Source organism: Echeneis naucrates, chromosome 17 (assembly GCF_900963305.1).
Source record: "Echeneis naucrates chromosome 17, fEcheNa1.1, whole genome shotgun sequence".
Classification (NCBI taxonomy): Eukaryota; Metazoa; Chordata; class Actinopteri; order Carangiformes; family Echeneidae; genus Echeneis; species Echeneis naucrates.
Window position 1 is genome coordinate 7,637,303 of NC_042527.1, and position 27,819 is coordinate 7,665,121.

At 43.2% G+C, this 27,819-nt stretch overlaps 1 protein-coding gene across 1 annotated transcript; it reads left to right on the plus strand.

Annotated features, from left to right (window-relative positions):
* Positions 1-1,195: 1,195 nt before the first annotated feature.
* ephb3a (eph receptor B3a) lies at positions 1,196-26,012 on the plus strand. Its single transcript, XM_029524074.1, has 15 exons — positions 1,196-1,310; positions 6,688-6,752; positions 8,791-9,463; positions 11,559-11,714; positions 13,834-14,169; positions 14,823-14,947; positions 15,441-15,597; positions 15,805-15,913; positions 16,192-16,244; positions 16,749-16,871; positions 17,561-17,808; positions 20,848-21,063; positions 21,360-21,509; positions 23,007-23,200; positions 25,839-26,012. Exons 1-15 carry the CDS (start codon positions 1,247-1,249, stop codon positions 25,948-25,950), a joined length of 2,781 nt encoding a protein of 926 aa, XP_029379934.1. The 5' UTR covers positions 1,196-1,246; the 3' UTR covers positions 25,951-26,012.
* The last annotated feature ends 1,807 nt before the right edge of the window (positions 26,013-27,819 follow it).

Here is a 27,819-nt window from a genome sequence, read left to right on the forward strand (position 1 = left end):
TCTCCTCCTCTTACCCCGCCGTCCCCCTCACCCTCCCCAGCCTACTGCATCAAACCAAACACACACATCCCGGTCCGATCCAGCAGTGTGGTTCTTTTCACTTCAAAATAAAAGCATGAAGTGTTTGTGTGTGTGTGTGTGTGTGTGTGTGTGTGTGTGTGTGTGTGTGTGTGTGTGTGTGTACGGGTGCGCGTGTGTATTTTCTGATCAACATATAGTTCATTATTCAGGTCCGTGAAGTCAGAATTGGACGTTTACTGGTAACAAAATCACTGTCAGCGATGAGGTCATCTTATTAGTCACCTTACTCATCCTGTCCGTTCGTAAACAAACGAATAAACATAGTTTTAGTATCACAGTAAGGTAATTTGGCCGTAAAAAAGTGCCCTGTATTGTTATTTGTATATTAACTAAAATAGATTTTGGTTCCTACTGGATGTTAGAAACATAAAAATGGCGATCAGTCACTCTAAACGCACGGTGTAACACTGAAGAATGACTTTTATCTCTTAACAGTTTATTAAATCAAAATAAAATAAACTTTATTGATGTCATGCAGGAAACTAAAGTAAGCTACTACAATACATTTCAAAAGGGCATTACTATAATCAATCACTATCTTAAATACTATTAAGATAAGCAGCAATAGTAATAATAACAATAATTATCACCGTTATGATTATTGCTGTCGTTGTTGCGTTTTCCAAACAACACCACTATTGCTCTTCTTCGTTAAGTGTTACTATTTTGAAGATCTTGACCGGAAGCTGGCCGCTGAGCACGTCGGGCTTGACGCTGCCGGAGCTCCAGCCCTTCTGTCTGTCCCGGTGTTGCCATTCCGACGCACATCCCTCTCGGAGGAGCAACAGCCCCGCGGAGTTTCGTCAAAGTGGACTACGCTGCCGTCCCCTGCCGGCCCTCCGTCCTCCGCTCCGGGATGCGCCCCTGGACAGAGGCTCGGTGCCGTAGAGTCGGATAGAGGGAATGGGAGGGAGGAAGGGCGCAGTGTAGCGCTCCTGCAGCGGGGACAAGCGGACCTGACTGAATGCCAAACAGGGCAGCAGACGCGCTCGGTGATTTGGTGGAGGATTTGGGTGGAAAGGGGCAGTGAAAGCCCCATCACGACTGAAGACATGCGAATCGGGAGGGGAAGAAAAAGCTCAGCAGCGGGGCTCTGTGTTTGAGTCTCCATCCATCCGAGGGCTCCAGTCTACACACCTTTATTCATGTTGCAAAAGCCTGTTTTATGACAATGGATTACTTGCTGTGGGTGTGCAGCCTCCTCGTCCCCGTGGTGCTGGCCGTAGAAGGTATGTGGCTTTGTGTTTTTATTAGTACTTTTGTCTCATGGATGAACAATGGACGGATAAATTCATTTGACACTAAAACAGCATTTGTCTCAGAGAAATGAAACAGCGTTAACAGAAAGAAAATCCGGTATAGGAAGAGAGTGTTTATTTTTTTTCTGACAATGTAATCCTGCTGGGGTCAGCATCACGTCAGTTTAAACGGGCTCCTGCATCTGTCCTGCTGTTTCTACAAGAGAAATAATCTGTGAGCAAGACTCCGTTCGTGTTGAGCCCAATTAAAGCTGTTTATAATAATCCAATCCAAATCCAATTCCCCCCTTTCTGTGTGTGTGTGTGTGTGTGTGTGTTTGATGACATCCCAGTGTTTCCATTGCGGCTGACGGACTGTCCCAATTGCTATTGTCCCTGTTGTTGTCACACCCACAAGCTGAGCTATGATGCCTACCTGCCCCTCATCCCCACCTCGGCCCCTCCCTCCCCCATCCACCCCACCCTAAACTGGATTTGCACCAGAGAGAGAGAGAGAACGAGGGGACAGGGGGTCCCTCCTTCCCTGTCACCACACTGACTTCTCACATGATGCATGTCAAAGCATCCAAATGGGCTGTTGACTTGAGGCACCATTCAGCGACATGGGCACTTAAACACAGAGCAGAGCGGATCAATCCCAGCCCATGGAGTGCCACAGGGACACACATGTGAAATATATTAGATGACAAGTGTGAATTAAAGGTCAATGGATTAACAAGTATGCACCAGTCCCTAAAGCTCTTTCCGTGATGGAGCGAGTGTTGCTCCAGGGAGAAGCCCACCGTCGCCCAGCACTGCTCCCCACCCACTGATTCCTCCCAAAGCTGTAGCTACATTTCTCTGCCTTGCCTCCCTCCTTCCCTCCGTTGTCCAATCTGCCTCCCCTGGACCGTGGCCAGCCTGATTCCTCATCAATTCTGATGTCAGAAAGTAAATCAATGCAGTGGCAGCAGCAGTCCAAGTCCCGGTGGGATTTCACGGGGAGATGATCAGTCCCATTTCCCCAACTGTACCACTAACTGTTACTCAAAGCTCAGGGGTTAACTAATGTTTGTCCTCTGAGGATAAACATGAAGGGCAGATGATCGGACGGGTTTAAATGAGGAGAGAGAGGGGGCTTTTTTCAGCAAGTTGCGTGTCATTATTTTGTTGCTTGCTCACTGGATTTCACCACATGGCTTGAATCTGAATTTATTTTTTTCTGACTGGCAAGTGTTTGTGCATGGATGATGAAAGCTGGACTGCAACTTGAAGTGTGTGCCTATTTACAAAAGCTCCAGTGATGACTTATCTCAGCAACACACTGCAGTAAAAGCCTCAGCAATTGTGACATTTTTATGCTGTATTAATCCCATTTACAGTCAGCCTTTACTGTACTCTTATTTTAAAAGCTCATAAAACAGATGAATGACCAGTGATATACACGGTGTTTGTGTGTGGTCGTCGGAAAAAAAATGGAGTATCAGGTGACTTTCACATTAAAACAGAGCTTCATTCACATTTTCCAGCTTTCTGTACATCAAAATATCAGCGAGGATGACAATTTGTTGGCCTGTACAAACAGATGCAAGCAGCCCCGAAAAGAGATTCAGTTAGGGTACCTTGATTTGTTCAAAACGGCCATCAGTCATCTATTTGAACATCACGCTCGACTGTTTCTGTAGAGAGAAATAAGCGCTGAAATACAAATGAACTTGGTTTGTACCAGCTCAGAAGTCACATTTTTTCCAAGAGAAAGCCCAGAGGCTCTTTCTTTAAACGTATTTATAGCCGCACATCTGATCGTGCTGGGATCACTGTTGATTATGCTTGGCTGTTAATATTTCATATGTTTGCTTGTTGGTAGTGAGTGTCAGTGTAGTACAAGGCAAGGCCTTCCTTTCATGATGCTCATGCTCTCACAAAGTGAATAAAACATTAGCATGTGTGCGCTCCCATAGTGCACTGTGAATGAGTTATGTGGCATTTTGGCTTGATCAAAAATACCCCCCCCCAAAAAAAAAACCCCATTAAATGCCACGGGTGGTGATGCTCTAAAGTTCCCACTGCAGCATTGTTTTGTTACCCCAGGGGCAGAATGACTCCACCGCTGCTGTAGTTTTATGAGAGTGGGGGGAGATTTCTGGATTTGAGTTATAGAAGCAAGGCAATCTCAGAGGCATTGTAAATTTAACAGGAAAGCAAGAGAGCTGTGAAACAAATGGGATCTCTTTCAGTCTTAACCGATTTTTGGGATTTAGTGAGTTGACAATATCGCACTTTGATGGAGGGAGACGTAGTCGAACCAAAACATTTTTTTCATACTAAAATTTTAGAGTTTTGGATGCAATATGAGCCAGCACTCAAATGTTTAGCTTGGAGATACACATAGTCACTTCTGCTGTAAAAACTGTTTCTTTATAAAAAAAAAAAAAATACTCTGACTCTATGTGGAAGTCAAAGGTCAGGTTTTATGATGCTATAGCACCATTATTTTGCTCAAGAGCACCTCAGTATGGTGAAATCCCAAACCCAGGTTTTACAGATGCAGGCTGTCACCCTGCTGCCCCAACATGTGCTTTGTGTGAGGTGAAGCCTGTATGAAGGAGCATCAGCTCAAACCTGTTGTTAGCTGAGGCTGAGTGATTCTCTGTCTCTGTTGCCTCTGGGCAAAGGGAGGAGGGGGTGACGGGGCGGCGAACCAGATCCGACACCCAGGGGATGGGCTGGATCCATGGATCAGCAGCAGCAAGTAGTCCAGGACTGTTCAGTCATCTGTATGCCACCGAGGGCAGAGTTTAGCAACGCTGATTTCACAGATTAGTTCCTCCTCTCTGGCTAATCAGTAAAACAACCTCGTTCACCTATATTTGGGCCTTGCGACTCAGGTTATTAACTGCACACAAATGTGGAGTGGGTCTACCTTGAATTTGTATGCAAAGCTCTGCCACTTAATGCACAGTTGCTTTGAGCATAAAGATTACTTCTTAAATACAATGTATTTGTCACTGTAATTTCCATTGTTAACAAAGATGGAGGCAGCCACTTACTTTTCCCTTTCAAATTAAATGCCTTTATGCAGCACTACTCATCTATTAATTCCAGCCCACCAGTGCACTTTTCCCTCTTCTTAAAAACCCTGTTATCTGCACTGTGTCTGTTTAAGGCCACAAAATCACATGATTAAATAATTAATGATTCCTGTTGCTCCCCATTAAGAAATGACGGAGAGTATGAGTTCATGTGTTGAGTTAATGTTTAATGGATGGTCATTTATCATTTTTAATTTAAATACAACCCTGACACTAATACACCACCATTAGCTGGTATGAAGTTATGTTTGATCAGCTTCAAAACATCACAGTAGCTGCAGAAACAGTAATATGAAACTGTTAGTCACATGTGAACTCCTGTAAGGCCGAGCAGTCCAACATGGTTGTTGATCATCTTTACGTCATTAACAAATTTGCATTGCTTCAGAGGGATTTGATTCTTTCGTAATACAGGAATTTACAAACAACTTGCATAAATTGAGGCACTAAATCACCATGAATAATAGTATAAGTTTGCATTCATTAGGAAAGAATTGGTCAACATTGCAGAAAAATTTTCATTTTGTTGTCTACCATCTAAATGTGGAGCTGCAAGGAGCAGGAGCAAGTTAGCTACAGATAGGTGATACCTATATTTAATTTGTACAAAAACTAAAATGCAAAAAGGACATTTTTTTTCAGATTTTCAGACTCTTTATTGGTCAGGACCTGTTTCCAGGTGGGTCTGCTGCTGAAGCTACAGCTAACTTAGCATAGCATGAAGGCCGAAAACATCTGGAAGACGTCACACGGATCGGGTAAAAAAAGAATCCCAGCACATCTACGATCCATTAATTGTTGATAGATCCTCTTAGTTTAATTCTGGTCAGCTTCAGAACGTGATGGTCCATGATCAGCCAAACTTGTCATTATTTTAAAGGGGAACATCTCATTAGTAGTTTTCAGCTATCACATCAAATGCTATTGCAGCTCTCATTTACATGTATAGCCAAGCTAATCTGCACAGAAAGTAAAAACTAGGAGGTGTTATTTGCTTTTGATCTTATCTTTAAATGAAGTGTGAATATAATGGCATGAGGCATCGCAAAGAGCATTTAGTTCTAATACGATTGGTGCCTTTTTTATTGTCTTTGGTTAAACTCTGGCTGCTCATGGCACACAGTAGAAAACCACAGATATAATCTGTCCTGCTGAATACGGATCGCTCTCATCCTCTGAAAAGAAGAAAAGCCATTGTGGTTTCTCTAATGAACACAGAGCACAGACTGTAAACACTGCACGTAACTGCAGCTCAGCAGTTACAGATGGACCAGGGATCTACTCAGTCAATCAAACAACTTTTATTATTGACATACTAAAGCCAAGGACACACTTTTCTGTATCTGCAATGTTTTTGGTCTTTAAAGCAAGACGCCAGCCATCAGTATTGTGGAACCAGAACAAAGCCAAGTCTTGGAAAGAGTGTTGCTGTTCTACAAAGGCCGTGCTATTTGTTTACCTTCCCACACCGTCCCTCAGTGCCGTTAACAACGACATGCGAGCAAATGGTGCCCAGCAGGCGCTGTGTCATTGAGTCTCCATGATGAAAGTGTAATTGTTTCACTCATTATGTGCCAATAACAAAGAGGCGATGACACCTAGAAAACTCAGAGAGGAGTCACTTCTTTAGGTGAGGTGAGCTCCGTGGATCCAGACATCAGGTGACAGCTGATTGACAGTCTGACATAACAATGCTCATTGATCCTGCTGTTTATTCTCAGCCACTCTTCTGGTTGTCTGCCCCGCTCTCACCTCCCTGCAAAGTCATAAAACAGCCAGGTGAAGGAAACACTGCTCCAATCACCTGGTAACTCACACTTGACAGTCTTCAGTGAAAAGGCGTCACTTTTCCCCCGTCTGCATGTTCATGGACAAAAGCTACACTGAACTGTGTAGCTTTACATTTCCTAGCGCGTATGTGACCTCTGAATTGGTGCTCACTAATGGAATATTTCCCACTGCAGGCATTTTGGATGATTCTTTGTTCTTACTAGCACAAATTAATATTGAAAGAAGCGTACACACACATGCACGCAGAAAGCCTTAATTAGGCGGCATCACAAATATGCCGTGATTGTCAGTGCTTTCAAAAACTGAGTGCAAGTGGGTGGAGGCTCTGAAAGAGAGAAAGTTTTAGAGAGGAAGTTTTACCTGCATATTTTATTAAGCAGATAAAATGTGTGTGTGGTTTTCTGTGCTGTGCTTTGATTTGTTTTTTTCTTTCTAACACCACTTAATTCAATTTTGTCAACCCTCCTCCTACTCTTAACTTCCAGAAACCCTTATGGACAGTCGGTGGGCAACCACAGAGCTTGCTTGGACCACTTTCCCAGAGAGTGGGGTGAGTTAGTTTGTGTGCATGTGTTTAGCTTGTTTTGTGTATTGTTTTTTGTTTTTTTCTTGAACAGCATTTGTTCCATTTGCTTGTTAATAGAGCCCGGTCTGCCTTGAACAGCACACCTCCCACTGTTTTATATCTTTGTTTTTGCAGTGTATGTTTGCTTTCTTGGATACTAAAAAACAAATGAGAACCACACTGTGTGACATTGTCTGAAAAGATTTTTAGTATTTAAAAGATGTAAAAAGAGCTTTGAAAAACTGCATAGGATCTGTACATATACGACTTTAAATGAACAAATGCTGCTGACACAATGAGCAAATACCCACAGTATGTCTGGACTATAAGGTAAGCTCTATCTTACTTGTCTCTCCAGGATAGAAAGTGTGATAATTGAAAGCATGTGTCTGCTACTTTTATAATATGGGCCCAAGAGCGTATTACAGGCAGAAATTAAGGTTTTCAGTTGATACCCCCTATAGGAATGGTGAGAAAATAAAACAACATGAATTTGACCCCAGGGCTAACAGCCTGACAGACCTCCCCCACTCTCGGCCAGTGTAATTTGTCTTCGCTATGTGAGTGCAAAGTCAGTCAATGGAAATGGTGGGTTTCCATGGAAACGATGGTTGGCAGTCCTGGCTCCTTCCTTTTCCTTACATGGGCCGGCTCTGAATGTCCGAGCATCCATGAAGTCATATGTCACGACTGGCGAGGCAGCCCCTCTCCTCAAGCCTGACAAGCCCATACGTTTGGGGGCCAGCAATTATCATATTTGTCAGGTAGTGCATCAACGTGTTGCTGGTGATTTACGACATCTAATGCTGACTCTTGGGCTCATCGTTTGGGAATAAATTGCACGGGAGCTTGGAGACGTGAGATGAGTTATACATTATTTTCTTCCAGTTGAAATAATCAATTTCTGGGAAGCTCATTTGTTATGGAAACGAAGCATTCAGTCCAAGGGGGAATTAGGAGAAAAAAAATCAAGATTGACTTTTTGCAAGGTTATTTCCTAATGGACTAAATTTATTGACCAATGAAGCCATTTATCATAGTCTGTAACGTTAGTTACCATATTCAGAGAGCAGCGTTACCAACAGATAAAGCAATGGGTCTGGCTGTTAATGTTGACTCACTCACATCATTTACACGACATGTCCGTCTTTAAATAGCCATTTTTGTCATGTGAAATTATATCAGCCACACCAAACATGGGTATCTGTTCACATGCAACATGTGTCGGTATGGGAGAACAAATATATAGCTACATATATGTTCAGCAGTAAAGGAGTGCCGCTGCGGTGCTATTGTGCTAGCACTGCATATAGACGGCCGCTTGCATTATAGATATATGGGAGATGTTTCCATCTCAATCTCTCAGCACAAATTAATATGTTAGAGAAGTAAATCTATTTGATTGCACTGCAGCTGCTACGCTGTAGATGTGAGCAATGGTGCTTCCTTTAGGTGTCTGAGGTTTGTTTCACAGCTACTGTAGGAAGACTTTGGTGACATCCTAAACAAACTGCGGACATATGACTGGAATCAAGAGGCATAATGAATGCAATGTGTGTTAATGGAAATTTTTTTCTATTAATAGTCTGTAATGATTGGAATTTTTCTGAATGATTCATGCAATTAGAGGCATTTCAGTTGCAAATTATTCCTCCCAGGGCACAAGTACACAAGACACTGTGGGAATGTGCTTCTGTGTGCATGTGTTGCATTCTGATCTTCGGTTTGTATCAGATGTCAAGTGCTCTGTTTTGAATGTTGTCTGTCCCTGAACGGTTTGCATTAGGACACAGTGTGTTTAACATCACTCACTAATAATTACCAATGCACTTGGATGCGTGAGGTTCTGCCCAGAAGCTTTTGGATGAGAAGCAGAATTTTTGTTGCCTCATGAAAAAGGATTAAATCATTCACTTTGAAAAAAAATCAATGTTTTCTCCTTCTTAAACCTAATCGTTTAATCTCAGGGGTCTATGTCCACTGTCTCTTCCTTTGTCATAGTATGTCTCTGTTGTTTCCACAGTGGGAGGAGGTTAGTGGCTACGATGACTCCATGAGCCCAATCAGAACCTACCAGGTGTGTAATGTCCGACAGCCCAACCAGAACAACTGGCTGAGGACGGACTTTATCCCCCGAAAGGGTGTGCTGCGTGTCTACGTGGAGCTCAAGTTCTCTGTCCGTGACTGTGCCAGCATTCCCAACATCCCTGGCTCCTGCAAAGAGACTTTTAATCTTTTTTACTATGAGTCAGAGGGGGACACTGCTACAGACACCAGCCCTCTGTGGAGGGAGAACCCCTACACCAAGGTGGATACAATTGCCCCAGATGAGAGCTTCTCTCTGTTGGAGGCAGGCAGGATCAATACCAAAGTGCGCAGCTTTGGCCCTCTCTCCAAGGCAGGCTTCTACCTGGCGTTCCAGGACCTGGGTGCCTGCATGTCTCTCATCTCAGTTAGGGTTTTCTTCAAGAAATGCTCCACCACCATTGCTAATTTTGCTGTCTTCCCTGAGACTGCAACTGGGGCAGAAGCCACTTCCTTGGTGATCGCTCCAGGGACCTGTGTGACCAATGCCATGGAGGTTTCCGTCCCTCTAAAGCTGTACTGCAATGGGGACGGTGAGTGGATGGTTCCTGTGGGATCCTGCACCTGTGTTGCCGGCTTTGAGCCTTCTGCAGACACCACTCAGTGCCAGGGTATGTGTATTTAACAGACATTTGGACTTTTATTTAACCAAAGCTTTTTTATATGCTCAGTGCAAGTCACCTCAGTCTGTGCCCTCTTCTCTGCATTTATTGTGTGGCTCCTGAAAGAGGGTGAAGGAGGGTGGAGGAGAGTATGAATTAATGAGGTGTTGCAGAGAGGAGCAGCATACAAATATTGTGAGAGCAGGACTGGGGGAAGAGAAAGATAGTGGGGAGGTGCAAAATAGAGAGAGCCAATAGATTTGTGTGAGGAAAATGCACATAATAGAAGGGAAAGGCGTTGGATGTCCAAGAAGAGAGATATTAAGAGAGATAGTGTGAGTTAAGAGGTGTGAATTGCCAAAGATAGGACAGAAACAGAAGCCAAAGGAGAAGAATTAAGAAGGAGGAGGGGGGTTACAGGAAGTCAAAGACAGACAACCGCAGCCTCCTCTCACCTGGCCGTGAGAAATAGTGTCTAACATGCACTGGAGAGCTCATTCGTTGCCATTTGGCGGCTCAAGGTTAAAAGCTTGCAGCCAACGCCTGATAAAAAAACTCTCGAGGGCCTCAGCCAGCGGTTGCGACAAGGAAGTGTAATTTCCTCTGCGGCCTCCCGTTAGTTAATCTACAGGCGTCCACGCTCATTAACACCATTCAGACCAACGTGAGCCAACACTGCCACGCTAGCATTAATCACTCAGACATTTCATTTCTTACCTCAGTCTTGTCGCTTGCTCACTCGCTCGCAGCCAAACACTGCATGAGATGGAGAGAGAGAGCGAAGAGGAGGAAGGAAGGAGAGGAAAGACAATAGTGGGGGAAAGGAAAACATTAGTGTATCAAAAACAGGACAATCATTGTGCCCTCTAAAGAGGTTAATGGATTGAAGCAAGACAGTAGGGTGATTCAGCACCCTCTTGAAAAGAAGCGAGGAAAACAAACAAATAAAAGAAAATAATGATGCACTGTGTAATAGAAGAAATATAAATCAGATCAGATTGTACAGAGCCTAAAGGTCTTGGTGAATTATGAGTGGGGAAAAAAAGGACATTTTCATCTCATCTCCTTTGACTTTTTATTGCTTGGATTTAGAGCTACAGTGTGGGGCCATTAGCTGCGCTGATTTTCCTAACAGTGCCATTGTATGGAATTAGGGTAGAACTTGAGTTCAAACCGAAAGACCACTTAGCCTAACTAGTTAATCACACTCTCTCTCTCCCACTGTCTGGCTTTTATGAGCCCCCACGCTGACAGGACAGATGTTTGCCAGAGACCCCACTTTTACACCACCAGTCAGGAATGTGGGAAACAGTAAAACATGGGGCTCCGGAGGCCGATATATCCAGACCTTTTGCTGCTAATCCCCTTTATCTGAATCCTCCTTTAGTCTGGGTTTATGCTGGTTTATCCTTAAGACTCGATATCAGCCAACCCTCAGCGTGACACTTTGGAATTCAAATTAAAGGCTTGGACACATCGTCTTTGTATATTTTTCTAATAACTCTTCACAGCTAATTTACGTCTACTCTGATGTGTCTTCATTTGCATTGAATTATGAGCTTATTATGGAGCTGTTCTGCATGCATGTGGAGGACTTTGTATTCAGCCGTGTAGTTTGGAGAGCTGAGGACTGAAAAGACATTGATTGATGGCTTTTTGGTGCATCCCTTTTTCTCAAAAGCATTCTCCATCCCTGTTTGTCTGACAACAGCAATCTCCTGTCACTAGTCTATCTTCATCGCTATCCTCCTTCTCTCTTTCTCCAACAAGAAACTTTGTTGTCATCTTGACTGGCTCTTTGGCGAGATTAATGTCACCTGGTAAAGGGAGTCGGAATGAGAGAGAGCAAATGCAAATGTATAGATAAGACCTCATGTTTATGTGTCTACCATCACTCTCATACATATCTGCATTTTCTCCATAAATATTGAGATTTGCAGTTACTGCACTGCACTGTTTTTGTTTTGTGACACATGTGATTGCTTGTCTTTTAGATAAGTGATGAGCAAAGTGTCTTTTTTTTGTTTTTTGTTGTTTTTTGTTGTTTTTGTTTTTTTTTTTTTTGTTCTAATTGTCCCTTGAATTTTTTGTCTTGCCCATTCAGCTTGCATCCCTGGGACCTTCAAATCCAAATTTGGGGAGGGATCCTGTTCCCCCTGTCCATCTAACAGTCGCACCAGTGCACAAGGAGCCAATATTTGTCCCTGCCAGAACAGCTTCTACCGCTCTGACAGTGACCCTCCTGACTCTGCCTGCACCAGTAAGTCACCCTTCACTGCGCCAGTTTAGAAAAAAAAAAAAGTCAGTGAAGGACTCAAGGAAACGAACTGTGGTTGGTGCCAGGCTGCGTCAATCATTTATTAATTAATTCATCATTTAGTCTGAAAATAAAAAAAAAAATCATTGGTGTACACATTTGCTTATAATACAAATTGAACTGTCATCAGCATGGTGGCACGGTGGTTAACGCTGTTGCCCCACAATAAGAAGGTCACAGTTTCAGCTCCCGGCCTGGAGCCTTTCTGTGCGGAGTTTGCATGTTCTTCCCGTGCCTGCGTGGGTTGATTGGTGACTCTAAATTGTCCGTAGGTCTGAGTGTGAGTGTGAGTGGTTGTTGGTCTCTGTCTTTGTCTGTGTGTTGGCCCTGTGATGGACTGGCGGCCTGTCCAGGGTGACCCCGCCCTCACCCAGTGTGAGCTGGGATTGGCTCCAGGAATCCCCGCAACCCGGAAACGGAAAAGCGGTTGAAGATGAATGAATGAATGAACGAACTGTCATCAAATAAACACGATAGTCCTTAATGACCCAATATTCTGCCATCATGCCATTTATAAAGGTATTCAGTTGATGATGCAACAAATTAACCTTACAATTAATTTAAACATCAAACTAATACTAATACAGTGTATTTTGTTGTTTGAGGCAATATCTTATCTCATCTTATATTTGTAGTATCCCTTTGGTTCTAGTGCACATGTGGGAAGCTCACCAGCTGGAATGCTAAGGCTTATGGGTTTTTGTTTTTTTTTTTTATGAAAAACCTGCAGCTGCATGCCAGTATTTCACATGAACACTGTGCATTTTGTGGGAACCAGTCTGTCCTGGTGCTGAGTCCAGAGTCCAGGCTCATTGTGCATGCACAGAGCTCTGAGAGGAGTCCAGTCATGCTGATGGAGAGGGACATGTGCTGCCTTGGCCGTGTAAAATCACCCCCCCAGGGGCCTTTCGCCACGTTAAGTGACACACATGGCCCACAACTGCCTTCGCCAGATCCTCGTCACAGGAACACTGTGAACCTTGACATTGACCAGTGCACCCAAACAGGCAGGCAGAGACACACCAACACACACACGCACACAAAAACACAGGCCTGACAGTTCCGTCCCTGCAGTCTGTCAGAGCTTGTGCCAGGCAGCCTGTGCTTTGTGTTGGTGTGTTGCAGGAGAAAGGCTCGACCTTTCAATGGACGGCAGCTTGGACTCAGTGTGTGTTTAAGATGGGTGTCCAATTAGAAGAGCCCCCACTCTGAACTGTGTCTGCCTAATTAGAAAGGACTGGGCGAGGGAAATGTAGCTCAGGGTGAGCTGGCTGAAGAGCTGTGGACAGCCAGTTACAGCTGACGGCCTGAGAGCCCCATCCCCTCCCCTTCTCCTCTTTGAAACAGGTTAGATTTTCTCTGGATGGAAGCTTTGAGGGAGAGCCCCTCTCTTCCCTGGCTGTAATAGGATGAAAAGCACATTCACTGAACCAATCTTTGTTGCTTCCCTCTGTGGTTATCATACTTTATCCAGGTTTCAAATACTCTTCACTCAAAATGCAGCACTGCTTACTGAAACGAGTTGGCCTTGGGTTACACTGATACTGGAACATGAATTTCTATCATGAGTGGATTAGCCAAGTTCCACAGGCGCCAAGAAAGGTTATGCATAGAAATGGACATGTGCTACAACTGTAAAGCTGCACAACACTGTGTATGCAACATTACTTAGTGATGAACAGAGATGTTGTGCCTGTATGTGACAAGCTTTACTAATCCTTCCTTTTCTAAATTTGTTGATTTATTTATTTGCACTGAGAAGGATTTTCCCTGTTGTTGTGTTCTTACACGTATCCGTGACCTTAGCTCAATGCTCAGGATTTGTTTGGGGCATGCATAGCAATCTAACACATTTATTTCTGCAAAAGGATTTCATAAAGAGAGTGAGATTACATTCTATGTTGTCTTATATTACCTTTTTTTGTATTCTTGCAAAAAAATTCTCACCATTGTGGGAGGATAATGCAAATACTTCATGTGAAGCATATTTAACGCCTCATGTTATGTATTTTTTTCTATTCTGACTGCCCACCTTGTTAAACACCTACATGTGTATCTGCAGCCATCCCCTCAGCACCGCGCAATGTTATATCCAGCGTGAATGAGACCTCACTGTCCTTGGAGTGGGAGGAGCCCGAGGACACAGGTGGGAGGAGTGACCTGGTCTATAACGTTGTCTGTAAGAAATGCCTGAGAGACCGGAGTCCCTGCACACGCTGCGACGACAATGTGGACATCGCGCCTCGTAGGCTGGGGCTGAGGCAGAGGAGCGTGGTGGTGAGGAACCTGCAGGCTCACACACGCTACAGCTTCGAAGTTCAGGCTGTCAATGGGGTTTCTGGGAAAAATCCCACCTCGCCCAACTACTCCACAGTCAACATCACCACCAACCAAGCTGGTTAGTAGAAGCAGATCTGTCGATAATGGTGACTGTGTCCTGAAACCAAGTTAATTCATAAAGCCACTCTAATCAATACCATTTAACATCACGATGAAACAGGCTGGCTAGTCAATGTCGGTGAGCGTCTTAATGAGCTCTTCGTATCCACAGCATCAACACTAAACAATGTTGAACAAGCTCAGTGAGAGTGACAGATGGAAAAACGCTACACGAAAGGCGCATAAAATGCACGTCTCCACTGTCAGTCAGGAGTCTGAGTTACATCATTGACAATGTCACCTTTCAACATCTCCACTGAGAATTTTTCAGCATCATCATCATCAACCAAACTGCTCAGCTCCTTTCACAGTCTGCAATTACTCTCCCAGTTAACCTGCACTTAATCCACCTTTCTGCAGTTTATGGACCCATGACAATGAGTGTCACTTGAGTCACTTTCAGGCCTCACTAATCAATAAACTGCAGAACAGTGAAGGTGTTCTTTCTTAAACTGTCTGATTGATGTTTTTGGAATAATAATGATCTAACTATGATGGTTTGAGACTTCAAAAGAGGAAATCTTGGCAACTGATGATCAGCCAATTTGTAGATGTAGTAAGTGTCCAGTGCCAGTTTAATGAAACTCTTTCCTCTCCGGTGTCCACCCACAGCACCTTCAGCAGTGCCGACTGTCCATCTGATGCGTTCCACCTCGGACACTCTCAGCCTGTCGTGGCTGCCCCCCGAGAAACCAAATGGGGTCATCCTCGACTATGAGATTAAATACCACGAGAGGGTAAACTGTGACTTTTTAGTTGTTGCCCTTTTCCCGCATTTTTATGGATGCTCAAAAATGTAATATTGAAATGTAATATGTGTGTGGGTTGAATCTTGAAATGTTGTTGATTGGAATATGAGGAGGGACTGCTTTGACACAGTAATTGGTGATATAATGTGCCACTGATCTTCAAATACCAAATCTTCTAGAAAAGCCCTGCTGATCTAATATAAACATTTTAGAACTTTTGATGTTAATAAAACAGAATTTTCATGCAAAACTTTAAATTTGTAGGTGAAATCTTGTGTTATTTGTTCATTTCAAAAGACGCTTCTAACATTTTAAATAAGTAGTCATTGTCAGCAATATCCAAATTTATTTATTTATTCATTAAATTTTTTTATGCTGAGAAACAAAAGATGTCTTCTTTGCCCACGACCCATCTGAAAATGATTGGGAAACACTTGAGATCTGTTACTGCTGCTTCAACAGCCATGTTTTTGTACTTCAGGGCCAGGCGATGTCACATACTGTGACAGCACAGCACAGCTCAGCTAAGGTGGAGGGTCTGAGGGCTGCCACGCCTTATGTGGTACAGGTCAGGGCTCGCACTGTGGCTGGATACGGACGCTACAGCAACCCCATGGACTTCAGCACCAGCCTACACAGTACGGACCAGCTCTCCTCTGCTTTACAGTCTGTTCCTGATGAGCTGCAGTTCCAATTTTCTTAATGAGGGCTCCGACTTAATAGTTTTTATGGCCACTTTAATTGGTAGCCATTACACATGCAGAACAGGTTACCCTTTAATCTCTGAAGTAGTGCTTCTGCCGTTATCTACTCATTTGCGTCTGTGCGTGTGTTATTTGGTCCAGGTGACCCTCAGAAGTCTGTGCAGGACCAGCTGCCTCTCATCATCGGCTCGGCCTCTGCAGGTCTGGTGGTCATTGTTGCCTTGGTGGTTATCGCTGTTGTCTGCCTTAAGTAAGTGTTTGATTTTTATTACTGACAGCCTGAACTACATGTTTCGTTTGTTAGTTAAGCTCTTAACAAAGAGGCTCATTAAAATTTTAACATGCTTTGAAAGTGTGTATACTTACTCTTTAGCTTCAAAAAGGAGGAGAAAAAACAGAGCTGCACTGTGAGTTTCTCCCATGGCAGTTTTATCTGATAGCCGAGATAGAAATTCGTCTTGCTGTACCTGGAAAAAGTCAGGACTGATTATGTGAATGTGACTTTATTTATGTGCTGCTTGTTTACAGGAAGCAGCGCAGCAGCTCGGAGCTGGAGTACACTGAGAAACTGCAGCAATACAGTAAGTGTCTCTTCTGTGGACTTTGGTCATGTCTGCATAGTTAACTAACTGATTCAATCAATTATCCAGTCACCTGATTGAGGCAGAAGACCATTTCATTGTGTTCTCTGAAGAAGTCCAGACTGTACGCATGTTGAAAGCAGATGCTAGGTTGTTATAAATCCAGCATTTAAAAGTAAAAAGTCCTGTTCTCTTTCCCTCTATGGAATTCAGTATTACCATATCAGAATTTCAAATACTATTGTGATTGTAAATATGATCATTTCAAAGTATCATCAAATTTATTCAAAGTATTGCTGTATAATTTCTATCTCATCTATATTGTGATAAATATCAGTGGTGGAAAAAGACTAATAGACTAATGGGAATGCCATTTGTTTGGCATGCATTCAGGCACGGGCTAAAGCACTGGACATAACATTTTTACTTCATGAAAAAAAAAACAAACTCACTTTTTTCAGTCGCATCACCCTGCCTTATGCAAACCATCTTTCTCCCTGTCAGTTTCTCCAGGAGTCAAAGTGTACATTGACCCTTTCACATACGAGGATCCCAATGATGCTGTCCACGAGTTTGCCAAGGAGATAGACATCTCCTGCGTGAAAATAGAAGAAGTCATTGGTGCAGGTAAACAGCATTGTTGTTTCTGTCCAAGAGGATGGAGAACGGTTCAGATTCATAAATGATTTATTTGAACAGGAGTGTGCCATCAAGCCCAGAGGACTGCTCTGCAAGAGAGTCCTCTTCGGGAGAGAGGGGTTAGGACACAGAGTGCATGCGAGCTGTGGGTGGGAGGGATTCAAGTGAAAACCTTTTCTGAGGTTCTTCCCCCTCTAATTCTTTTTTTTTTTTTTTTTGTAGTATCCTAACTTCACCTCAAGTGACAGTCTGCTCCTGCTCGTTCAACCTTCCTCCCTCCTTGTCTTTTCTTTCCTTCCTTCTCTTTCTCTCCCTTGAAAACATTCGTACTCAGGCCTCAAACGCAAACCCCTCAAGTTCCTCGCCTGTCCTCAATCTCCCTTCCCTGCACCCAGGTTGCACACTCGATCGATACCAGTCACTCCCTCTCTCCCTAACATCTCTGACCTCTGACCTCCCGTCTTCTCCTCTTCTCTTCTCTAATCCTCTCCCACAGTTGATGCTGACCCTAGACTCTTTCAGATCAGCTCCTTCACTCCCAAGTCCAGCCAGTAACTCCCCGCACTTTTCCTCTTTCCCTCCACCCCTCCTCTTCTTTCCTTGGCTCACTCAATCCCTCTCCCCCATCACCCTCACCCCCTCCTCCCCTCACCCCACACCTCATTCTCTCACTCAAGGTGAATTTGGTGAAGTGTGTCGTGGGCGTCTCAAGCAGCCCGGTCGCAGGGAGATGGTGGTGGCAATTAAAACCCTGAAGGCAGGCTACACTGAGCGCCAGAGGCGGGACTTCCTAGGCGAGGCTTCTATCATGGGCCAGTTCGACCACCCCAATGTGATCCGGCTGGAAGGCGTTTTGACGCGAAGCTGCCCGGTCCTGATCATCACTGAATTCATGGAGAACGGCGCACTTGATTCTTTCCTCAGGGTAAGCTTGGCAGGAGGTGTGAGTCACAACACCTCTGACAGAGAAGATTACTTTCTATTTGTATCAAAGCTGAAACCCCCCCACCACACACACACACACACACACACAGACACACACAGACAGTCATTCAACACACCTCGAGGTTATCGGAATGTTTTACTCTATAAAACACCCTCAGGCGCTCACTTGCTGAGTGATAGAGATTAAATGTGCAATATAATGCCTGGAGACAAGCATAGTGTCTCTGCTTGACGTGACTGACTGATGCTGACTAGCTTTCCAACGCACAAACTACTCATGGAAAACTGTCACACAGCAGATCTCGGATAGCTTTGCTTCAATGTATTAGAGAGTTTTTGTGCAAGTACAGAATACATTACTGATCAGGGTTTTTGGTTCAGACTACCACCACCTACACAAAAAGCTCAACAAAGGCAGGATGAGAAATGAGGTGTCATACAGTACATTTCCAGCTGCGTGCAGACTTTACATGTCATTTACATCCAATGAAATGCATTCTCTTGCATGGCTGCACTGTGACAAAGTCGACTTTCTGTAGCTGTTAGGCTGAATGAGGTTAATTAATGCTGCTGAGAATGCTATGCTGCTGCTTTAAATGCAATTTATCATGAGGTGAAATTCTGATTTGCCGAAAGGATAATGAGAAATTTCAGGCAGTAGTTATCAATGATATTGGTGAGTCTTGTCATTGACCGGCTAGCTTTTTTTAACGTCTTGTTGGCTTTAGTTCTGATCACATCATGTTTTGGTCACGCTGAGACAGAAGAGCTGAAAAAACTGGGTCAACGCTAAGATATGGCTTGACCGTCTTTGGTGAAATCCATGAAATTTAAATTTTATAGCTGCCGTCTCTATGAATCCATTACCTACAAATACTTTATAAAACTTTAGAATCAAACAGACCATGAAAATATTTATAACTTCAACCTTGCTTTTCTTAAAATATATACGATTGTGTTTATTCAAGCTTTAATTTGGAATATAAACTGTAAAACGCTGTAGTATAAATAACTCAAAAGTCAAATGCTGAATGCTACAGCTTTACCAGAACTTTTCGTATCAACAAGATTCTGACTGAAGTTAGTAAAACTATGATGAAGAACGAGTAAGTCAGGCGACAAACTCAATTACATGTTCATACTGGTGCTCCTCTATTTTCAGTACTCACTGTTTCAGACACATTTCAGCTTGCACTAATGACATGTCGAGGTTTGTCAACTTTGATAAATGATTCAGTGATCGTTTAAGTCATTTAATGAGTGTCTCCCACTGCTCCTGAAATGTGTGGATTTACTGATTCTCTCTGTTTCTGGAAACTCATTGGGTTTGGCTTTTGTACTATTGCACAGACGAAGAAAATAAAAAGTCTTAACTTTTTATTGTTTTCACTTAATCTGCTGGTATTTTCTCAAATAATCAATTTATTGTATTTTCCATGTCACGAAAGTCCTAGGTGGCGTCTTCTAACAGCTTGTTTCATTCAAACAGTTTATTATCACGAAGGTCCAACAGAAGCAGTAAATCCTCACATCTGACAAACTGAAACCAGCAAATGTATGATAGTATTTTCTTAAATAGTGACCAATGATAAACCATTTCCTTTTAGTTTCCAATGAATTTTCTGGAGGAAACATCACCCTGTGATCTTGAACAATGAAGCTAACAGTGCTTGTCCAGCCTGATCTTCTTCTCTCCTTCTCACTCACTCCTCTCACTCAGTTGTCCCACAGATAAGACAAAAACAAAAAACACCCTGGCCTGTGCTGCACTCACCCCCGCTCTCCTGCATATGACTCAGAAGAACTCTGAGTTCTGCTTTAATGAAGATGCTCAGAGTTAACTCACTCACACGAGCACAAGCTGTCCCAGTGTGTTGTGCACATGGGAATGTGTACAGCAGTTTCCTGGTGACACTGACACAGTTACATACAAACGCACACGCATGTGTGGAAATACTGCAGAACTACAAAACACAGCCTGCTGTGAATCAGGTCTGTTTATATATCCATCCATTGGCTTGTTTGGCTGTCAGATTTCATTGGAGTGTGAAGCCTACAAAGCAGAGTGTTTATGTTTTTGTCCTGTCACATCTTGTGTTCTTTACTTTCTCATTGTAAAGTCAAAGAAGGGATTGATTATGTCAAAAAGTGTTTTCCCCAGTAAATTTTACTGATATAATGTTCTATTCAAGTAGTGAGAGAAAAGCTTTCAGCCATTTTACCACATTATGGATCATTTTTGAGCACAACTCGCACACACAGGCTTCAAGAGCCTTCACAGGTTGGCACACCTCATAAATGTGAAGAATCCTGATACCCCGAAAGCCTTGATCTCAAATTTCTTTCATGCTTTGATATTGTTAACATGAAATGGCAAAAAAAGAAAAACAAAAACCTAAACAAAAAAAAAAAACAAAAAAAACAAAAAAAAACTTCATTCAAACTTGTGGACTTTGAAATAGGGGAAATGAGCTCAAAGCTACATATTGTTCTTATTGAGTTGAAGGACTGGATTTGCTTTAATGTTAAAAGGCAAAAAATGCAACAAAAGCTCTTTTTAAAATAATCTATGCTAATATCCATCTACGGCCTGTGCCTTCAACTAATTTGTTAGTCAGTTGGAGAGTAAGAAAACAAAACAAAACTGCAGTTTGTTAAAAACTCTGCTGCTCTGAAGCTTCTCCCATTTTTGTTCTTGTATGTCTTCAACATCAAGCCATAATGAGTGTAGTGTGATAGTAAAGGGTCTAATTAATCAACTAATTGGACAGCATGTGGGAAAAGGTCAGCTGTCAGTGGCTGGCAGGAGCAGCAATAAAGCTTTATGACAGATGTCATGTTTATGTTGCCTCAGTGACTGATTGGCTCCTTCTTTACCTCCTCTCTTTATCTCCGTCGCTCTTCAACATCATCTGTTTCTATTTCAACACATCCTTTTCTCCTCTCTCACTCTCCTTGCTCATGAACCGCCCTCCCTCCTGCTCTCTTCCTCCCTCTTGCTCTGGCTGGGGTCCTGCAGCTGAATGACGGACGCTTCACGATGACACAGCTGGTCGGGATGCTGCGTGGCATTGCTGCGGGGATGAAGTACCTGTCAGACATGAACTATGTTCACAGAGACCTCGCTGCCCGCAATATCCTGGTCAACAGCAACTTGGTCTGCAAGGTCTCTGATTTTGGCCTTTCTCGTTTTCTGGATGACACTTCAGCTGACCCCACTTACACAAGCTCCCTGGTTAGTAATATGTGTGCATTTACGTGTTTGTGTGTGTGTGCTCTGCTCCTCTGTGTTTTCACACTCTGTGCATGTTTAATTGAGTTTGTTAATTTGATCCCTCTCACTGGTTTCACTTGTGCATATGGATACATGTGTGACTGCTCATGTGTGCCAATATTTGCATCAATATGCAACACCGCCTGTGAAATTTGCATTCGCTTCTGCATGTGTGTGTTTATGCCATCTCCCATTGTTGTTATAAGACTGTAGTGTCTCCCAGGGTATTGATACCATCCCGCTGTGTGTTTGAGCAGGGAGGGAAGATTCCCATCCGGTGGACAGCACCGGAGGCTATTGCCTTCAGGAAGTTCACCTCTGCCAGTGATGTGTGGAGTTACGGCATCGTGATGTGGGAGGTGGTCTCCTATGGAGAGAGACCATACTGGGACATGAGCAACCAGGATGTGAGTTAGATTGACAGTGTCATGTTGTAAATGTGCCTTTCGAGGAAATGCACACACCAAAGTCTAACTCTAAGTTTAGGCCCGGCTGTGAGATTCAGTGAGCTGCTGCGGCTTTGATTTCCAGTGTGACATATTGGACCTGGCCCTGTTCTGCTGTCTTTATCTCTCCATTGCAGATACTGGCGCAGCTGTGTGCCTCTATTCTAGTTTTTACCACCTTATTTACAGCCCTATCCTGCCCACCGTCTACAAATCCATACTGCAACGCCTCCCTCCTCACTCAGACACAAAGGCATACCCAGGAAAGGCTTTTTTTCTTTTTTTTTTACGTGCGTTATTACCTGTAGGCTATCTGCACCACACAGACTTCATAACTACAGCAGTGAGCTCGCAGGAAAGAAAAAGAAATCTCTTGGTTCCTCCTCCCTGAACAAAGTACTGAAGCAGTGTGTACACCTCCACTGTATTCTCAGAGGAATATCTACTCTGTCTTGTGCTTCAAAAAGAGGGTTGTAACACTGATAGCAATAAAGCAAAGACAGAACCAAAATGAAAAACGGCAGTAATGTATGTATAACTTTCATAACAAAACCCACATGCAGTAATGAAAGCATCAAAGTAGAAGCTGTCTATTGTTCCCAACAGCCTTTGTGCCACAGTCATCGCTCAATAAGCAACAGAGTCAACAAATACGAGATATAAACAGAGGTAGTCACGGGCTACAAGCTCGACATGAAAATCAAAGGACAAGCAGCAGGAGAAGAGTGAGTGTAGTAGAAATGCTTTATTGTTTCCAAATGGCAATTTTTTATTGTTGTGGGGAGTTAAAACCGATACAGAGCTTATGGAGGAAATGCAGTTGCTGGGCAAAACCGAATCAATGACTGAGTGTTTCCATCCCCCACTTATTGTCTCTCCTATCAATCACGTCAGTTTTGAACTGACAACTCCGATAAAACTCGAGAATATTGTTTATATAGTTTTGTAAAAACACTGAAAGGATGATAGAAATATGTGACAGCATGAGTCAAGAAACAGTTCTAATGTAGGACATAATGCAGTAACTGTTGGATCATCCGTCCACCACGCAGACTAAGGCCAAACAGGGTGAGCAATAATACTCAGCACTTTGAAGAATCAACACATGAAATTCATTAAATCCGTGTGTCAAAGTGAAAATTTGTGTCGTAATTTCAGTCTTACACAGAAGAACAACTATAATAATTTGAATCTTGAATCTCATTTATCTCAGCCTCTGCTGTACTTTGTGTTGGGAGTCACTTAGCAAATAACATGCTGTCGTCCAAAATTAAAATCATCAATATGATAAACATTCTCTTGCACTGACCACCAAGACTTTGTCCTGACCTCAGAGGATAAATATGTTATGTCCACATTTAGCTCAAGTGATAGAAGATTGCTTATTGTCATTTCCACCTGCAACATGCGAAAAACCACAGTTTCCCGCCTTGTTAAGAGTGACTTCCTGTATCTCAGGTCATGACGGCAGTGGAGCAGGACTACCGGCTGCCTCCCCCCATGGACTGTCCCATGGTGCTCCATCAGCTGATGCTGGAGTGTTGGATGAAGGAAAGGAACCTGAGGCCCAAGTTTTCACGCATCGTCAGCACCCTGGACAAGCTGCTCCGCAACGCCGCCAGCCTCAAGGTGGTGACCAGCGCCAACTCAGGGTGAGCCCGTATGCACGACACGTTAAGAAGGTGTCAGTCCGCCTGACGCAAACACCGCATCGTTTGGCCAGGAGGACCTGTAGGCCGCGGAGCAGCCACAGCCAGACCAAAGTGGGATCATTTTTGTAGTCTTGATAACGCCACATAATTCAAGACATGTATTGTAATGCTGTAGAAGCAAGCTGTCAGCTCAAACCCTGCTTCCTTTTTCAACTCTGCCAATCACCACATGAAGTGGGCGAGCTTATTGAATTGTCAGTTTCACAAAAGTTGCCGAAATTGATTGATGGCCACATCAAAAAGGTGTGGGTGGAGGGGGTTTGAGATGCTGCTCAACCAATCGACAGGCACCTCGTTTTAAGCAAACTGACACCTTATTCCCTCACTTACATAAAGAAAGATTCATTTAATGTTATTTGTCACTTAGATTTGTCTTTAGACTCTCAAACAATATAACCCAGGGGAAAGGTAAATGGAAAGTGTTTGCACCTGAAATTGTGTTTTATCCTACTTATTTTTTAGCAAAGCGTGTATTTGTTGGCACCTTGGCCAGTTTGTGTTGAGATTTACCACATTTTTTCATCTCTGTTTAGCTGCAGCAAAAGATCTTGGTGGGTTTTATAGGTTGTATGTAGAAGGCTTTAACAAATGAGCGCTCACCTGCAAATGAATGCAACCTCCGACATCTCAGGAATCATGACACACAATTCACAACAGCAGCCAGAAAAAGTAAAGTCAGAGTGAAGGTAGGAGCTCATGGTGCAAATGTTATAATATTTGGAATAAAATTTGCAGGATCCCTAATCATTATGTCTGCAATCTTGGCCGTGCTTTTTCACTCGCTGCTCTGTCGGCTGACTTGGCAGGCCCCTGTAGCCGACCTTTGTTGAAAATATATTCACAACGCTGTTGGTCTTTACAAAAAGGCACCCAAAGCTTTTGAGGTTTTTCGACAGTAACAGAATAATAGTGCAACCAAAAAAAATGGGATGATGCAATCTTTCTCCTTCACCTTGTGTGAAATTATCCCCTGCACCGTATATGACAGCTGTGACGCTGAGGATGAAGACTCCCCCGAGTGCAGACACGAGCAGTGTTATGCCTCTGGGTTGTTGGAATAAGATGTCACAGTAAAAAATTATGGCTGGCCTAAAGAGAGGCACAACGCGGCCCATGCTTGTTGGGCCTGGTTTGTCTTATACTTCTGCTTGAGTTGGGAGGATCCTTCTGTGAGTCGACGGGTTTTTCTGTCTCGTTTTCACTGACTCTATCCTTGGAAGTGTGGAAGTTGGCTTAATTATGCGTCACTATCCATGACTTGACAAGTTTCTCTCAACTCCAAACATTTCAGCCATTTTTACGGATGGGTTGGCTCTAAATTTTAATAGCCTGGCACCCAGTCGACAGTATGATTAGTGACAGTTTAGATGCTGGATCTACAGCTCTGTGGTGATCTATAATGAATCAAACGCACGACACCCTCAGCTCTGTGGCTTTCACTCTGAGATAGTTTCCTGTTTCAGGTACAAAAGGCAGAATTCATACATACAGTTTCCAGGTCTTGTGCCAGCTCCTTGGCTCACAGTTGCATTCTAACACCAAGCCCCAAGGGCAATTTCTTTGCCAGGATTTGGACTCAGTGAAGCTAATTGTGTGTGGAAATGTAATGGCTGACCTTAGTTTAATTCTCCTATACTTGGCTGGATGCTGGAATATAGGTGATAGGATAGACAACCGCCAGAGCTGCTGATGTGGAAAAGCAGGAAGTGATGAAGTGTGAGTAATAAGGGAGATTGAAGAGAAGCTAAAAGAGAGGAATGTGTTTAATTAGGTTGCTAATGAGCTTTTTAATGCATCAGGGGAGGGCGCGCCCGATGCAGTGATGGGCGAATAGGAGAGGCATATATGCGTGTGATGTTTGCGTGTGTGTATGTGTGTCTGTGTGTGTGTTTATGCATGTTATTTTACGTGTCGCTGTGTGCAGATGACATGCCAATGATTAATTCAGAGCCTCATCTGTATGCAACAGCAAGCAAGATAGACAGAGAGGGAGGAGGAAGAGAAGGAGCGAGAAAGGATCATGTTGTCAGTGCATGATTTAGGGAGCATCGCCTCTGTTTGCGTGTGCATATGAGGCAGGCAAATGCACGCTGTTGTTCACCTGCCATTGGCTGTTCAATGATGTTGGGCCAGATAACAGAGGGAGGGGGAGGATATGAGATGCAACACTGTCTGTAAAGTAGCTTCAGCCACAAGGGCCTTAAAAACAAGGACACTGGCGGAGGAACAAAGGACACAGTGAGGCTGCAGCGCTTTCTCCAAGATAGCTGATAAATAAGCTGAACTTTTATTAAAACTGGAAAAGTAATGAAAAGATTTGTCTTTTGATTGCTGTTCACAGCAGCTGAAGCTTTGAGTATATTCTCTTTAGAATTGGTCATATTGACCTCATTGGCCATGAGGTCTTCGGTCCCAGGTTGTATACTATAGAGGAATGAGCCTAAGGTCGATCGCACCTTCTTCCACCTTCAGTGAGGCCACTAAGGGCAGTGCTAATGAAATAATATATATATATATACATGCTTTTGTGTGTGTGTGTTTCAACCTGCTGCTGACCTGTGCGGCTTTGCGTTGGCAGGGACCTGCTGCGGCTGGGAGGAACGCTGCCGGGACACAACCGAAAGAGTCCGGACAGCAGTCAGGAAATCATCCGGCAACAGATGAGCCAAACTCTCCCCATCAGAGTGTGAGCTACTGAAAGCTGGAGGATACAGAACAGATGATATAAACTACCTAGAAACTCTGACGCAGAGAGTCTGATGTAAAATAAAAAGCCCCGGCTACAGAGGACAAGGACCATTTTTTTTGGAGGTTTCTTTCCAACCGGAGGTTTAATGTCCGTTTAAAGAGAACTTCCCATTGCAGTGTGTGTGTTCATTACTTGACACTTGTGCATTTGTGACAATTGACATATGGCCAAACTTCCTATTGCCCCCCCTCTCAGGTTGTGTTTGCATGTCTGCATGTGTTTTCCGCTGGTTGGGATTCCCTCTCCTCACCCACAGACTGAGGATGGGAGCGTTCACACAGATGAAAGGATTCAGTGTCTAGATGATACAACAGTGCCAAGATTAAGCAAACATCTGCTTAAAACTTGCTCTTAGGACATCTTGCAGACGTTAAATCCACTCCTTTTTTAACCCGACCAACTATGTTCTTTTTTTGTTTTGTTTATAGTTTTTTGTATCCCCCCCCCCCCCCTTTTTTTTTTTTTTTTTTTTTTTTTTTTGGAAATAAGAAAAAAAAAAAAACACTTTTCATCTGCTTCCTCTTAAATACTGTCTTCCACGTGGAATGGGAGATATATAGGTGTTAAAAATCTGTACAAAGCATCTGAGTCTTCACACCGTCTCTCTCTCTGCCTGTCAGAGGAGAGATGTAACTGACACTGCGGGACACATTATGTGCATGCCAAAGTGGAAATTTCATCATGAGACAATTACAAATAAGTTCCAAATTATCTGTTCCTTTGGTGGCATTTTGTTGTGTGGACTTCAACGTCCCAGTTTTCTTTGTCTTATCTGACTCATATATGCATCGATTTGAATGCTAAGTTATTATCTATTATTGCAAAGAGGTAGTTTTTTGGGTGTTTTTTACAGGTACCAGGGGCTTCACTTGCTGCTTGTTTTTTCACACATTATCAGAGCAGACACACATGAATGAGTGACTTGAGGAGGAAACTTTTTCCTCAGATAGAACAATTATCTTTAAAACCACTGAGAAGACCTTGTGCAGATTGCTGTCAGGCAGTTTTGGAGCCCGTGGAAAGTGCCGTGTTGTATATTTTACTTTGGCAAACGTGTTGTGGATCAGCAAGAATTAAAAAGGTCACTATCCAGATGAGAGCTTTGTGACCTTAATACTGACCTGACCTACAAACACTGATGTAGAACAAATCACTCATTGGTTCATTTCTCCTGACATGTGTTTTCTTCAGCACGCCGGCTATCAGCGCAGTTCCTATTTAAAACAACTGCCTGTATATAATAATATATTTCTATTAGACCAATCTGCTCAGCATTTACAACTATCCGACCTGACTTTGGCCTCTCTTTGACCCTCCTTTATATGCTTGTTTGTTTATTGTGGATGAACAAACAGATGGACAAATTACAGTTCAATGGTCATTAAATATCTGAAACTATATGTCACAATGAAAGAAGAAAATGAAATGTGTGTCTGTTAGGGCAGACTTTTTCCTGTGCAATTAAAGGTGTATTAGATTGTAAAAAAAAACAATGCCAGAAAACTAGAACAAAAATAAGCATTTCTCTTTCATTATTTTTACGATAATCATATGCAAATAAATTATTAAATGGAACTCTGGTATTCTCTTTGATTTTCCTTCGGGTTCAGTAGGCTGAGGTTCCAGGTCCCTTCTCATCCGGCCAGAGGATGAAAAGAGCGAATAGTAAGTGTGTTTTACTTCCTCAGTCAGAATATCACAGCAGCTCCGGATGGACTCATTAAGATTGAAGATTAATCAAAGGCTGGTCCGCACAGCTTACCAATTAGCAAGACCTCAGGACTATTCTGGGGATTTCAGTCTCTGTTGC

What these genes read in the sequence shown, in the direction of transcription:
- ephb3a (XM_029524074.1), top strand. Translation starts at nt 1,247, where the DNA reads ATGACAATGGATTACTTGCTGTGGGTGTGCAGCCTCCTCGTCCCCGTG. An exon ending in CTTCAGCACCAGCCTACACA is followed by an intron (nt 15,598 to 15,804) that starts GTACGGACCAGC and finishes TATTTGGTCCAG; the next exon opens with GTGACCCTCAGAAGTCTGTG. An exon ending in CCACTTACACAAGCTCCCTG is followed by an intron (nt 21,064 to 21,359) that starts GTTAGTAATATG and finishes GTGTTTGAGCAG; the next exon opens with GGAGGGAAGATTCCCATCCG.